This window comes from Rhamphochromis longiceps, linkage group LG11 (assembly GCF_057381845.1).
Source record: "Rhamphochromis longiceps isolate RC_006_pf linkage group LG11, R_longiceps_female_GT1.1, whole genome shotgun sequence".
NCBI classification, from domain to species: Eukaryota; Metazoa; Chordata; class Actinopteri; order Cichliformes; family Cichlidae; genus Rhamphochromis; species Rhamphochromis longiceps.
The window spans coordinates 22354551-22368031 of record NC_140567.1 but is presented as its reverse complement, the minus strand read 5'-3'; the positions used below and the strand labels follow the sequence as shown (position 1 = coordinate 22368031).

At 40.6% G+C, this 13481-nt stretch overlaps 1 protein-coding gene across 2 annotated transcripts; it reads right to left on the bottom strand.

Annotated features, from left to right (window-relative positions):
* Nucleotides 1–5501: 5501 nt before the first annotated feature.
* nmt2 (N-myristoyltransferase 2) lies at nt 5502–12326 on the bottom strand. Of its 2 annotated transcripts, none has more exons than XM_085422921.1 (12): nt 12100–12326; nt 11668–11782; nt 10870–11011; nt 10301–10419; nt 10123–10214; nt 9920–10036; nt 9638–9808; nt 9082–9190; nt 8816–8986; nt 8565–8732; nt 7064–7201; nt 5502–6640 (listed from the first exon to the last, which is right to left on the bottom strand). In XM_085422921.1, exons 1-12 carry the CDS (start codon nt 12210–12212, stop codon nt 6620–6622), a joined length of 1476 nt encoding a protein of 491 aa, XP_085279047.1. In that variant the 5' UTR covers nt 12213–12326; the 3' UTR covers nt 5502–6619. The 2 variants fall into 2 exon arrangements, with proteins under 2 accessions (XP_085279047.1, XP_085279046.1); XM_085422920.1 differs by having other exon boundaries at nt 11668–11785; nt 12100–12325.
* Between the last annotated feature and the right edge of the window lie 1155 nt (nt 12327–13481).

Genomic DNA, 13481 nt, shown 5'->3' with positions numbered 1-13481 from the left:
GAGATCTGCATTCCGTTTCTTTAGTTCATTTCTCTCGCTTTCAGCCTTGGACAGCTGAACAACAATGGTGTTGTTCTGTTCAAGGAGAAACTCTTGCGTTTCCTCAAGTTCATGCACATTTTGCTCAAGTGCTCCAATCTGCAGTGTTATCTTTACGGGCACCCCCTCTATCTCGCTTATGCGAATTTTCTTTTTGGGCTCCATGCCCTGGACTATTCCTCTCTCCCCTGAGTTGGACGGTCCTTCCTCTCTCGTTTCTCTGTGAGACACTGAATTGCTGGACGGTTCCTGTGACATTTCTATAAAAGTTTCGCAAAAAACAAAACAAAACCGCTAACTGAATAATTTCAGTGTTCAACTATTCTCTTTCCCAAGGATTCCTCGCTTGTGAAAACAACTAGGTGTTTCTTGAAATGCCGAGTTAAAGAAACTGGGGTCTATTTATAGATTTTTCTGGCAGCGACCGTGACGTCAGCCATGACGTCAGCTCTCTTCGATCCTTTGATCCTTTGATTCGATCAAAGGAGGACTAAGCCAACTAACCAACCGTCCTCGGTTTTACTATATTCCGACAGAGGATCCATGTGTGTGACGTCATTCATCCCCGTACTGCTGCTTTGTGAGCTCACAGACAGGACAGACAGCGCGTAGCAACGCGCCTAATGATGTTTAAAGGATCCCGAAGCGCAAGTCCATCTTTTCAGACAAACTGCAAAAGAAATTTCCCTCGTAATGACCATAGCTGGACTGGCCATCGGCCCACCGGGCAAGGTGATTTTTCGTGGAATTACAAAAATCTATTGAATCATATTTACTTTGGTGGACAGAAAAAAAAAATACCGTTTGGGTATATTTATACCTGACTGAAGTTTGAATTTCAATTTGTCCACAATTAAAGCTGGTCTGCACACATTGTTTTTTATAAAGGCAATTAAGTTTTTCCTGGTATTTTGATAGTGCTGTTTGTTTTAAATGGAGCTTGTAATATTTGACCCTCAAATGAAATATATTTCCTCTATATCATAGAGAGGGCTGCCTTTACACCACCACCATCTTGGAGCTGTTCTGCTGGATTACTCGGGTACTAAGTAGAAAGTAGTAGTACATTCATGTTGAAATGTAAGCAGAAGTTTTAGCCCTCATAGGCAAAAATGAGCCAACTTAACTTCCACACAAGGTGCACCTTATCTGATAGAATAGGAAGCATCAATTACATAGTAGCTATTCCCATAATTAAGACATCAACTATGAGTGTTCACAAAATGTCCTTACCCATTTTTCATGCGTGCCATGTTGTCTGCACAGCCGACAGTTCAATAAACCCTGTGTTGATTACAGATTGTGGTTATGTCCTGAAACAAATGGCAGTTGCATTAGATAACTACAGAGCACTTTATGAGCCAACCTGCTTCTTTAATGAGAATTATGGCTCATTAAAGAAGCAGAAGCTCATCAGTGTTCACTGACAGTATTCTCATTAAAGGTATTGCATGACTCAGTGTCTTTCGAACCTCTATGTCCTGTGGATGTCAAATGATATAAATGGTCTAAACATACAACGTATGTTGGCGGCGACGTGGATGATGTGGATGTGCCCGCCCACTGCTGCGGCGGCTAAAGAGACACGACATACAAAAGCAACATGGACACATGGGAGACGAGAAACAGAACCATGAATACTATTAAATCAAAGGACACAAATTAAACCAGATTCACACAGTCCAAAAGATAAACCCTGGATCACTTGACCAAGGGCCATGACACTATCACACAAAATTTAAAGCTGTTCTTTTAAGTAAATAAACGAAGCAGTAGGGAAATTTAATATTTGTTTTTTTTATTTTTTATTTGCAGCTAAATACACCTTTTTTTTAAAAAAAAAAATTTTATTTGCAGCTTTTTGTGCTCCCTATCAAGTGAACCCCTCACCTGAAATAATTTAAATAAAATGACATTTTAAAGTATAAACCCCAACAATCAAATGATCCCCTATGAACAAGCACTGGGCAACGGTGGCCAGGAAAAACTCCCTTTCACAGGAAGAAACCTGAGGCAGAACCAGGTTCAAGAAGGGGCAGTCATCTGCCGCGACTGGTTGGGGGGTGAGGGGCAAAATAAAACTTAAAGGAGAGCACTGCATAGTTATCGGAGGTTGGTGTAGTTGGTGGACCGTGGTTGGAAAGCAGGGGAGGTGGACGCACCTGGGGTGCACATAAGTGGTCCGCAGGTGCGCATCAGTTATAAACACAATGCCACAGGGAGCAGCTGGGTCATTCACGTCAGGTGGAAATCTTTGAGAAGACCCAGAAAGCTGCAGGAACAATAAGGGCCGCTGTGGCAAGACCTAAACCTACTTTAAGTAGGCATTTGGCACCACGATGCCACATACCAGTACCCTGAACCTCATCCTGAGGTGGTTGAGCAACAGGAGTCTCAAGTCCCTCAGGTTCAGCAGCATTTTTGGTTTTTGAAAACTGTAATTCTTCCACTTGACACTGAATAGTTTTCAAAGCTTTCTCGAGATCTGCATTCCGTTTCTTTAGTTCATTTCTCTCGCTTTCAGCCTTGGACAGCTGAACAACAATGGTGTTGTTCTGTTCAAGGAGAAACTCTTGCGTTTCCTCAAGTTCATGCACATTTTGCTCAAGTGCTCCAATCTGCAGTGTTATCTTTACGGGCACCCCCTCTATCTCGCTTATGCGAATTTTCTTTTTGGGCTCCATGCCCTGGACTATTCCTCTCTCCCCTGAGTTGGACGGTCCTTCCTCTCTCGTTTCTCTGTGAGACACTGAATTGCTGGACGGTTCCTGTGACATTTCTATAAAAGTTTCGCAAAAAACAAAACAAAACCGCTAACTGAATAATTTAAGTGTTAAACTGTTCTCTTTCCCAAGGATTCCTCGCTTGTGAAAACAACTAGGTGTTTCTTGAAATGCCGAGTTAAAGAAACTGGGGTCTATTTATAGATTTTTCTGGCAGCGACCGTGACGTCAGCCATGACGTCAGCTCTCTTCGATCCTTTGATTCGATCAAAGGAGGACTAAGCCAACTAACCAACCGTCCTCGGTTTTACTATATTCCGACAGAGGATCCATGTGTGTGACGTCATTCATCCCCGAACTGCTGCTTTGTGAGCTCACAGACAGGACAGACAGCGCGTAGCAACGCGCCTGATGATGTTTAAAGGATCCCGAAGCGCAAGTCCATCTTTTCAGACAAACTGCAAAAGAAATTTCCCTCGTAATGACCATAGCTGGACTGGCCATTGGCCCACCGGGCAAGGTGATTTTTCGTGGAATTACAAAAATCTATTGAATCATATTTACTTTGGTGGACAGAAAAAAAATAAATATACCGTTTGGGTATATTTATACCTGACTGAAGTTTGAATTTCAATTTGTCCACAATTAAAGCTGGTCTGCACACATTGTTTTTTATAAAGGCAATTAAGTTTTTCCTGGTATTTTGATAGTGCTGTTTGTTTTAAATGGAGCTTGTAATATTTGACCCTCAAATGAAATATATTTCCTCTATATCATAGAGAGGGCTGCCTTTACACCACCACCATCTTGGAGCTGTTCTGCTGGATTACTCGGGTACTAAGTAGAAAGTAGTAGTACATTCATGTTTAAATGTAAGCAGAAGTTTTAGACCTCATAGGCAAAAATGAGCCAACTTAATGATCATTTTCCAAGTTTAGTTTGCTGTAAATATCTATAGATGGACAAAGGTACTGGGAGATTACATCACTTGGTTGAATTGGGAATGTCTTGATGCCCTCCTGGGAAGGGAGGTCTGAGTGCCTCTGCTTAGACTGCTGCTCCCGTGACCCGGATAAGCAGAAAATCGATGGCTGGAGGGGAAAGATTAAGATCGATAGAAAGATCCTTTATTAATCCTTTGCAGGAAATGACATTGCCTCTGCAGACACAGACATAACACCACACATCCCAAACAAAATATCAGCTCCATTACTTATTTCTAATAAAATTAGTATTAATAAATAGAAAAGATCCCAGCCTGATGGTGGAATTGAACTGAGGACCTTTTTGCTGTGAGGCAATAGTGCTAACCACTGTGGTGCCTGAATTACAAATACTTAAATTCAAAATATGTGCTGTGAAAAAGTGTTTCCTGCAGTGCGTCACAAAGGAGTCATGACTCGTGTTCCTTTTTAAAGTGAGTTTATTCAATCAAATATCCATGCTGGTATAGCCGACGTGTGTTGAAACAGATTGTTATTTGCATGGGGTCATGTCTAAATGATGCTGGTACAAGTTCTTCAGCTTTTTCACAGCTTACAATGGAATCGAATAAAAATATTGTTCTTCAGTTAGAGAAAGCTTTATGACATTTCAAAAGTACACCCTCCCTCACCCCACCTCCAAACCTTAAAAAAACCAAAAAAACCAAAAAACAACCTTTAAATAAGGCAGGTACTTCTGACAGAGTTCTCGCTAAAGGGCGTGGCTAGAAACATTGATGCTATAAATCAATGCAGCAGCGAAACAGACATGCTCACAGTTCATTCAGACAGCTGCAAGCAACACATCTGTGACACAGCAACATCCATGAGGCACACAGCTTTGACCCAGCGACCCACTCTCAGTTAAATTAATGCCAGGAACACGTTTGTAGAAGATAACGTCATTCAACCTTTAAGTGATTTTTAAAAAGAACAACAACATCTTTGAGCCCTGAAGCACCAACAGGACAAATATTTATCCTCTTCTGGCTAATCTATAAAGGGATGATTAGAAAAGTACATCAAATATTAACAATAAAGTCATTAAAATAAAAAGCAGCCTCTTTACCTTGCAAGTTACGCAGAGCCCCGTGAACATTAAGGAACTAGAACATTTAAATTAACCAGCAGCTCCACCACAGACAAAAAAATAAAACAGTTTTATCAAAGATCCTCATCCAGCTCTTAAATCACAAATCTGACAGTGATGTTTGTTTTAAATACTGAAAAGGAGGAAAGAAATGATGTAAGACATTAAAAAAAAGAAAAAGAAGGTACAGTTATAAATATCACAACCGTTTCACGCACTTAGCTGCACAACACATGTAGAAAAAAAACAAACATACACAAAATACAGTATCATTAAAAAAAATAAACCCAGAGAAGTCAATGAAAGCGGATCTGGAGGAGAGGACACTTCAAGCTGATGCCACTGCACCCGTGATTAAACAAGTCCTTTGTTTAATAAGCACAGAGCAGTTTATCCACTGCTGTGGGTGGCAGTGACCAAAGTAACAGAAGATGTGCCCTGTTTGCTTTAACCGCTGCTGAACAGAGTCCTTCCATAGTAAATAAACCTCATTTTTTTTAAACCTGGCTCTAAACAGAAACTTTAAATTTTTTTGTATAAAATCGAAGTTTTTCCCCACGTTCACCGGCGTCATTCTCACTGCCCTGCTTATGCACTGACCAGACCAGCTCCTATTACTTCTAACTGAACAGCTTTACTAACTGGACAGCACACCACTGACATGCAAACAACCCTACGCTTGGGTTTGTTACTACAAAGAGTGTACAACCAAACATGTTGTTTTAATGTATTAAAAAACGCCAGCTCTAGAAACGGTTTTATAAGGTGAAAACTGCGCCCGTCTTTCATAAAAAAAAACATGGCTGTTCAGATTCTAGGGCAATCCCATCTGATCTGAAACGAGGACCCATTTATTTTGTATGTTTAAGAACGGAGTAATTGTGCTTCGTCTCTGCAATACATTCATTAAAAAAAATAAACAAACCCCCAAACACTTTGAACAAACTCGGTGACTTCTAAGCTACTCATGAGGAGAATACTTTGGATCAGCCCTCCCAAACCCCTCAAACTCACACTACACAAATAAATATGATCTGCCTTTAAATGTACAATTAACTACCATATGCTCTTTAACAAAGCACATGTATATCAATGCACCAGTGGGATGAATCCTTTTTTCCTCCCTCTCAGTGTTTGCAGTTTGTCATTTTAAAAGTTAAGATCAGCATTTCTAATTCTACTGAGGCCCAAAACAGCCAGCAGAGACACTCGACTGACCGCACTGATATGAAACTGGAGCAAAAATAAGTGCAGCAGGAGCAGAAAGGAGGAGAAGAAAGGGGTTTGGGAACAGTAACTGTATGGACAGGATAAATAAAATTACAACAGTTGTTAATTATGTCAGGTCTTGCTTGCTTAGTTGATTATCATTTACATAGTTCCACGTAAGTAAAGTTAAATGACGTGCCGGTCCATTGGTGTCTACTGAGGAAGAAGAACTTAAAACAGAATACACAATGTCAAGGCATCCTCGAGTGTCAGACCGGTGTGTGTGTGTTTTAAACGTGAGCGCTTATGTCAGGAGCGTTGTGTCGTATGAGTATCTCAGGCATAGCATGACTTCACATTCAGGATGTTGGATGGTTTAAGAGTTTTCACCTCCGGGTGAACTGAGAATGTTTTTGATGATACAAGTGCCGAGTGAAAGCTCCACTCGGGCGCCAGGTTGGATTTACTGTCGCAGTTCTCATTGTCTAGCTCGGGCCACCTGCGTGTCCAGGTAAGGTATTTCCAGAGATCGCTGAGAGCCTCCCGAGTTTATGCAGCTGCCGTGAAGAGAGCTGCTACTGAAGGACCAGGCCAACCTGAAACACACAGATCAAACTTTTTATGATCATAGGCTAGCAAAGCAATTGCAAATCATCACCCTCTACCTCCGTGCTTGACTGCTGGTATGAGGTGTTTGCACTGATAAACTCCACTTTGGTCTAATTTGTCAAAAGGACATTGTTCCAAAAGTCCTGTGTTTTTTCCCAATCAAAACTAGGCTTCCATGATCTAAGGCATACTCAATCATGTCAGAGGATGATTTCTCCTTATCAGGCCTCTGTGGATTTGCTTCAAAGCTATAGACTTATTTGACTGTGAAGCTTGCACAATCAGGCACAAGAAGCAGCTCTACTGAGATCTGAACCAAAGACTATTTCCACTTTTTCCACTAATTGTCATGGAGTCTTATCACAGGATGCTGACCAATAGTTGGTGTGTGATTACCACCTGAGACTGACCTTATCAGGGTCCATAGGGGGACATTTCCAGTTGTAGAGGTAATACTGCAGATTTCCATCTCCTATCCCAAACTTGAGCTTCTCCAGAAACACCTTATTCTCCATTAGGTCCAAGGCATTGAACACATCAAAACCTTTCTGTTAAACACAAAGAACAAACACCATGATAACTAACACAGCAGCAAGAAAATTATCAAAAGTATCTGGGGAAACCCTGCTCTCAGTTTGCTTTTGTATGCAGAGCTCAGAGTAGCCTTGCCAGCTGGTTGACACCAGGCCCGTACTACGAAGCAGCAGGATTTTAGCTTATCCCAGTAACCTTGGGGGTTACCCCTGAGTTTTCTGCACTATGAAAGTGGTTCACTTCTTCTCGGGGTACATCGCCATAGTAACTTGTGCTGCAAACCTAACCGGAGTTATATTCCAGTTATATTGCCTACTGACTGATCAAGTCTTGTGAAAATAGCTTCACCATTCATTTTATTAGTAATAAATACAGTTTATTTCGTTCAATTTTATTTCTTGAGTTTTTTTAATCAATAATATCATGAATATAATCTGGACACCCATTTCTACTTGACTTCATATCAGTCGCAGGTAGCCTAAGTCTACATTTGAATTCTGTTTTTGTGTTTGTTCTTTACATGCTCTTAGACTATTCAACACCATGGAGGGTGCAGCTGAAAAAAAACAAAACAAAATAAAGCAAAACAAAAAACAAGACCACGATATGCAAATCTGAACACTGGACTACTTGATTATAACCCATCAGATTCTCGTGTTTCTTAATGGTAAAGTTGTGATATTAGTAAGTCTGTTAACTCACACAACTGGCATTTTTGTCAGCTTTTCTTTCTGCCATCAAAATAGGCTAAACTTTGTTTTTCCTCTCACACCCCTGACTTTTCTGCAGAAGCTGTGTCACCTGCATTCTCTATTGTGTGTAGCCTCTTCATATTTTCTAATATTACAGTTTACTCTTCATTTGTAAAATCAGACACTCAGCTTCCGGTACAATAAAAAGTTTGACTGGTCAGATGTCCTTGTATCTAGATCCAGAAACTCTGAATCAACTTGAGTGCTGATGTTAGAGGAAGTGACTTGAGATAATAGAAAACTACCATGGAACTTGGTTCTCAGCACAGAGCCCTGCTCTGGCCTCAAATAAATAAAGATCAGACCGGGTCAGTCTCTCTCACTTTTATCCTCTACTGCACAAGTAAAATGTTGGATCATACTCTCACTCCTCATCTATCTAACCAAACATCACTGACTCCCAATGATTTATAAGGCTTTGCGTTAAAAAAAAAAAGTACATAAACCATCTTGGTATTCATAAAATAAAATATCTATCCATCTATATAATCAGTCTGGTCTGTATTGTGCCATTTTTTCCTCCTCACACGTGCGTCTTCTTGTTGCTGTTTATGTTTATGTCACTGATCTCATCAGCTGTTGTCTTTGGTACTGGCAAGTGTTTAAAAGCAGAAAGTAAGATTACCAGTTTGGCCAGGATCAGTGCATCATTCATTAAGTCCAGTAGCGGGGTTTGTGTATGAATGTTGTAAAAAGAGTAAGCAGCCTTCAGGCTCCTATGGAGAGGGTGATGCATCACAGTCGAGGGCAAAGTGTAGAAACTAGTGAAATCTGTGAGAATGCCACCAGCACCCTGAGGGAAATAAAAACAAGAACAATGTCACTTTAAGTGCAGAAGAGCCATCAACATCAGGCTGCAAATCTGAATCCACACACCTCTACTACATATGTGTCAATTATGTTGTCCTGTGGTAAGAACCAGTGAGCCACCTCCTCCTCTCCCATAGAAGGAGCAAGTTGGAAACGTCTCAAGTATCTCTGTAGCAGTTCAGTAACCTGACCGACGTCGCGCCTTTCCATCGGCCGCAGACCTGGAGTCTTGGTGCTCTGCACAGGGTGGAGAGAGCAAAATGAAAATCTCTAAGAGTTCCTGCTATCAAGAGGAACAGCGAGATGCAGGACTTATGAGTGTAAGTGTTTACATCTGGTAGTCTGTAGAGTTTCATGGTTCTTTGCAGGGTCATGTTTCTGCTCAGATGGGAAAATTTAACTTCCACAAGCTTTCTAGGGTTCAAAGAGCGGTGCCAGTACCTGGGGATAAAAAATACCCAAAAAAACAAAACAGGAGACCAAGATTAAAAAGAAAAAAGGAGTGCTTCCTGAATTCAAAACACTTCCACTAGATGTGCTCTTTAGAAGAGATACGTATAAGCTAACATATCAAAAAACAAACAAACACCAGGGCACTCTGTTTCATTAAAAAATTAAAATGCTTATATTCTCATGGCACTGAATGGCTGAATCTTTCTAGTGTTGTTCCACCAATAGCAAACCTATGGTTAAGAGTGGAAAACTTGACCAGTAAAGTACTGGTGGAGTTTTACTGGTGGAAAAGATTCAGAGTAGACTCAATTTTCCCCCATCAGAGCTTTAAGTTAAATATGACCATGCCATGAGTATAAAGGTATTTTAATTTTATATGAAAAGAGAGTGCCTTGTTTTATATATTTTAACATGTGTGACTAGTGAATAACATACCTGCATGTAGACACGGGTTTAGGCAGCACAACTCCAGCGGTGTATACGGCCTGAAATATTCCTTCTAAGTTCACTCTCCTTGTTATCTCTCTGATGAGCACAGGAGCAACGCGCTTTGAACGCAGCTTCTTATGAACACACAGGAAGTTGATTTCTACCATCCTCTTCAGCCTGGAGCCACAAGCGAGAAAAGAAAAGAAACAAAAGGATGGATTGAATGAGTAAAACACTTTCCCCATCACTGCTGTTCTCAAATGCATACAATAAGTAATGAACACTCACGTATCATAGACTCGTATATCTGCAGGGATGGCACTGATGAAGCCAACGAGCTTCTTATTTGAAGACACTCTCACTCCGCAATGCCACTGTGGTAACCAGCCAGGTGGACGTAAAGCCCTGAGAGGGGAAAAAATCTTTTTATTATAACCGCATACATTTAAAGCTACTGTACTGCATCATGTGATAAACATGAAGAAGCTTACCATTTAAGAAAGTTTGGAGAATAATCAAATCTGAACATGTTATCATCATCCTCCACATAATTTTCATTTAACAACGTGTACAATTCCTTCAGCTGCAAAAGAGCGTGACAATAAATCATTCTGTTTTGATTAATCTGATTAATCTCATTGGTGTATTTTGAACAAAGACTGCACTTACAACATCTGCATTACTGAGATCCAAAGTGTCCCACATAAAGCCTTGAGGTAAAGAATATGGCTCCTGTCTGATGTTCTCTTTGTCAGCCTCAATTGGCCCGTGACTCGTCACAACTTCATCTACAAAAATAGCACAGCCTTTTGTCAAAGGTTTGCAACTGTTTTCCAATCACCACACTTCCACGGGACCTCATAAAACTCCATGTCCTTAAACTGTGAGCAATGCACAAAACCGCTGATGGCATCAGACTTTATATAAATCTGCTGCCGTTTGTCCTGCGTCAACCCCCACAGCCTGTGGCTGCACAAAGGCCTGACTCGTTGGGTCATGGCTGTTATGGAAACAGCTTGATCTAATGCTGCTGAGCATGCCCAGTGGGAATGCATGGACCCCTACTGTACATTGCAGCTGACATGTTTCTAAGATACTGGCCTAAATCAGCAGACTGAGGAGATAAAACCAGCAGATGGCGCTGGTGCAGAAAGAAAAATAATTTCTGTTGACAGAGGAAATAATACCAATTTAAACAGGAGTGCAGTTCATTTAAATGAATTTAACTAAGTACTTACTTAATTTTGGGACAGGCTGAGTATCCCAGAACTGGTACTTGTGCTTGGCTGCCTCATCTATACTCTTTGCTGGACCCTGGCAGGAAAGCAGCTCCATAGCTCTTTGGATGTCCTGCAGCTTCTGGATGGGCAGCCCAGGGTTCTGATTTAAAGCGGGCACACATACACAGATTACTTAATGTCTGTATCACTCAACCAAACACTGGATGCTTTAAATAATCTAAATGTAGACGAGAGGCAACATCAGAGTGCATGCAAATAAACAGTCTTATAGTCATGTTTACACAGGTCTTTTCCTACACACTATACTCCCACTGAGCAAGAGAAACTGGATTAATCATGTCACTGTATAAATGATTGATGAAGTCAATGATCTTTAAATTATAAATGCAAAAACCCAAATATGACAGTCCCTGTCATTAAATCATTTGGTTAAGCTTGATTTGCTTTCTTCATCCGATCAGAACATCAGTCTGGATGTAGTTATTGTTTATTTTTCTAAAGCAGCATGCAGTATGTAGAAATCTCACAGCTGGCTAAAAGTTTGTGATATATCCTTTTAGCAAAATAAACTACCTCATTCTAGAACCTCATTACAGAATACAAACAGGGAGCATGCCAAGGCTGGAAAAACCTTACTGACCATGACACATTGACGGCAAACAAGCTGAATTCTGGGTTGTTGCTTTCCCTTTTCTTACCCCTCCTCTTTTATTTTCAGGATATTAAAAGAACCTTGTTTTGTATTGTATCCCCTGCCCTAAAAAAAGGGTGTGTGCACTCTTTTCACCATCACACCTTGATCTCCTGAGAGTCCGAGGCAGAGTCAGACTTGGCTCCCCCCGAGCTTGGCTTCTCTTTCTTCCTCTTCTGCTTCTTCTTCTTCCTCTTGGCCCCCAGCTCTCCCCCTGGACTGCTACAGACATGAAAACAAACGATGAGGATGGATGCTGGCTAGACCCGCACACAGAGCTAACGTTAGCTACCATAGCAACGAATGACAGCTCAGCTACTTAACGTTAGCTAGCTAGCGGTTTGTCTTAATGGTTGCCCGCCATGTCATTCAGTCGGAGAGCTTTAAAGAGGTCACAACGTTATAAACAGTTCAAGACGGCCTGTGTTTGCTGTCTGCTAATACTAGCAGGCTCACTGCCTTAGCCGCTCACAAGCAGGCTGCCTGGAATATCATTACTGCGTTTCCCCGAGCCGACCGGACAGGCCACCCCTCACCCTTGCATATGCTCATTCTCCTCCTCGTTGTCTCCGTCTATCCCGCAGGTGTCCTGGTCGTCCAGCTCCAGGCTCTGCTGACTGGCTGCGGATTCACTGTCCTCCGCCATCATAAAAATGTTTTAAAAATATAGTCAGCCACCGTTTAACAGAGCTAACGGGGAGCGGGCGAGAGATGGAAAAAACAAAGAAAATGTCGAAGGAAATCGCGCCGCCTAGAGGCCAAAGGCGGGAACTCAGACCTGAGCTGCTGCCTTTAACATGAAGCCAAGTGGTACCCAAACTAGACTTTTACCTTATTTCAAACATATAGCCATTTAAATGTTATAGACACTTTAGACACTTGTTTCTGATACTGAGAGGGAAAATAAATACATATTACAAATTACAGGTAATAAAAAAAAAGACAAAAATCTAAAATTATTTTTTTAAATAAGAAAATACAAAGTAAAAATAAATTGTCAGTTTTTTAAAACTAGATACTGGGATATCTGCTGGACTATCAGCAAGTGTGTTCTAAATTCATACTATCAATGAGAAAAACACGTGCAAAGTAGCACTTTTTGCTACTTCAACATTTTTAAACACATTTAAATTAGGTAAACAAAACCATCCTGGAAAAGAATTGATGATGTAGCAGAAGAAACAAAAAGCCTAAAGGTTACAATTAAATAAAAATACCTGTTTAAATGTACAAAAATATAACAACTCTGCGCTGCATAAGGCATGTTTTAGACAGCAACTTCGGGGATTTGATATCATTTAGGATTATTCAGTTTTCTTATATCAAATACATATAAAAACACACAGATCCCGATCAGTTACTTAAGTTAATCTAATTAATCCGTTAATAAAAACCATCCTCAGTGAGTCTGGGAGTGTTGGTGTCCTTATGGAAGGCTGTAGTCAGGACCATGGAGGTATAACTGATATGTTTTTGTAGATATCTGACCTATCTGAAAATAAAGATGAGAAATGTTTTTACCATTGTATGTTCTCAAGCTTTATAATGATAAGTACTACAAATAAATTTGTTTTAAAAAAATGGTGAAAATTACCCTCAGAAAGGACATTAATTTACGCTCAACGGCGATTTTGTTAGGTACACCTACTCTGTAATGCAAATATCTAATGGCAGCGGTTTGGTGCAATTAGGAATGCAAGCATGATCAAGATGACCTGCTGAAGTTCAAGCCGAACATCAGAATAGAGAAGAAAAGTGATTTAAGTGAATCTGACACCGGGAACCACCCTGTGTGTAAACAGGCTGGTCTAGACAGGTCAATTTAACAGTTTCTTTAAAAAAAACTGGCAATTTTCTGGGATTTTTCTCCACACAACCATCTCTATAGAGTTTACAGAGAATGGTCGAGTGAGCGGCA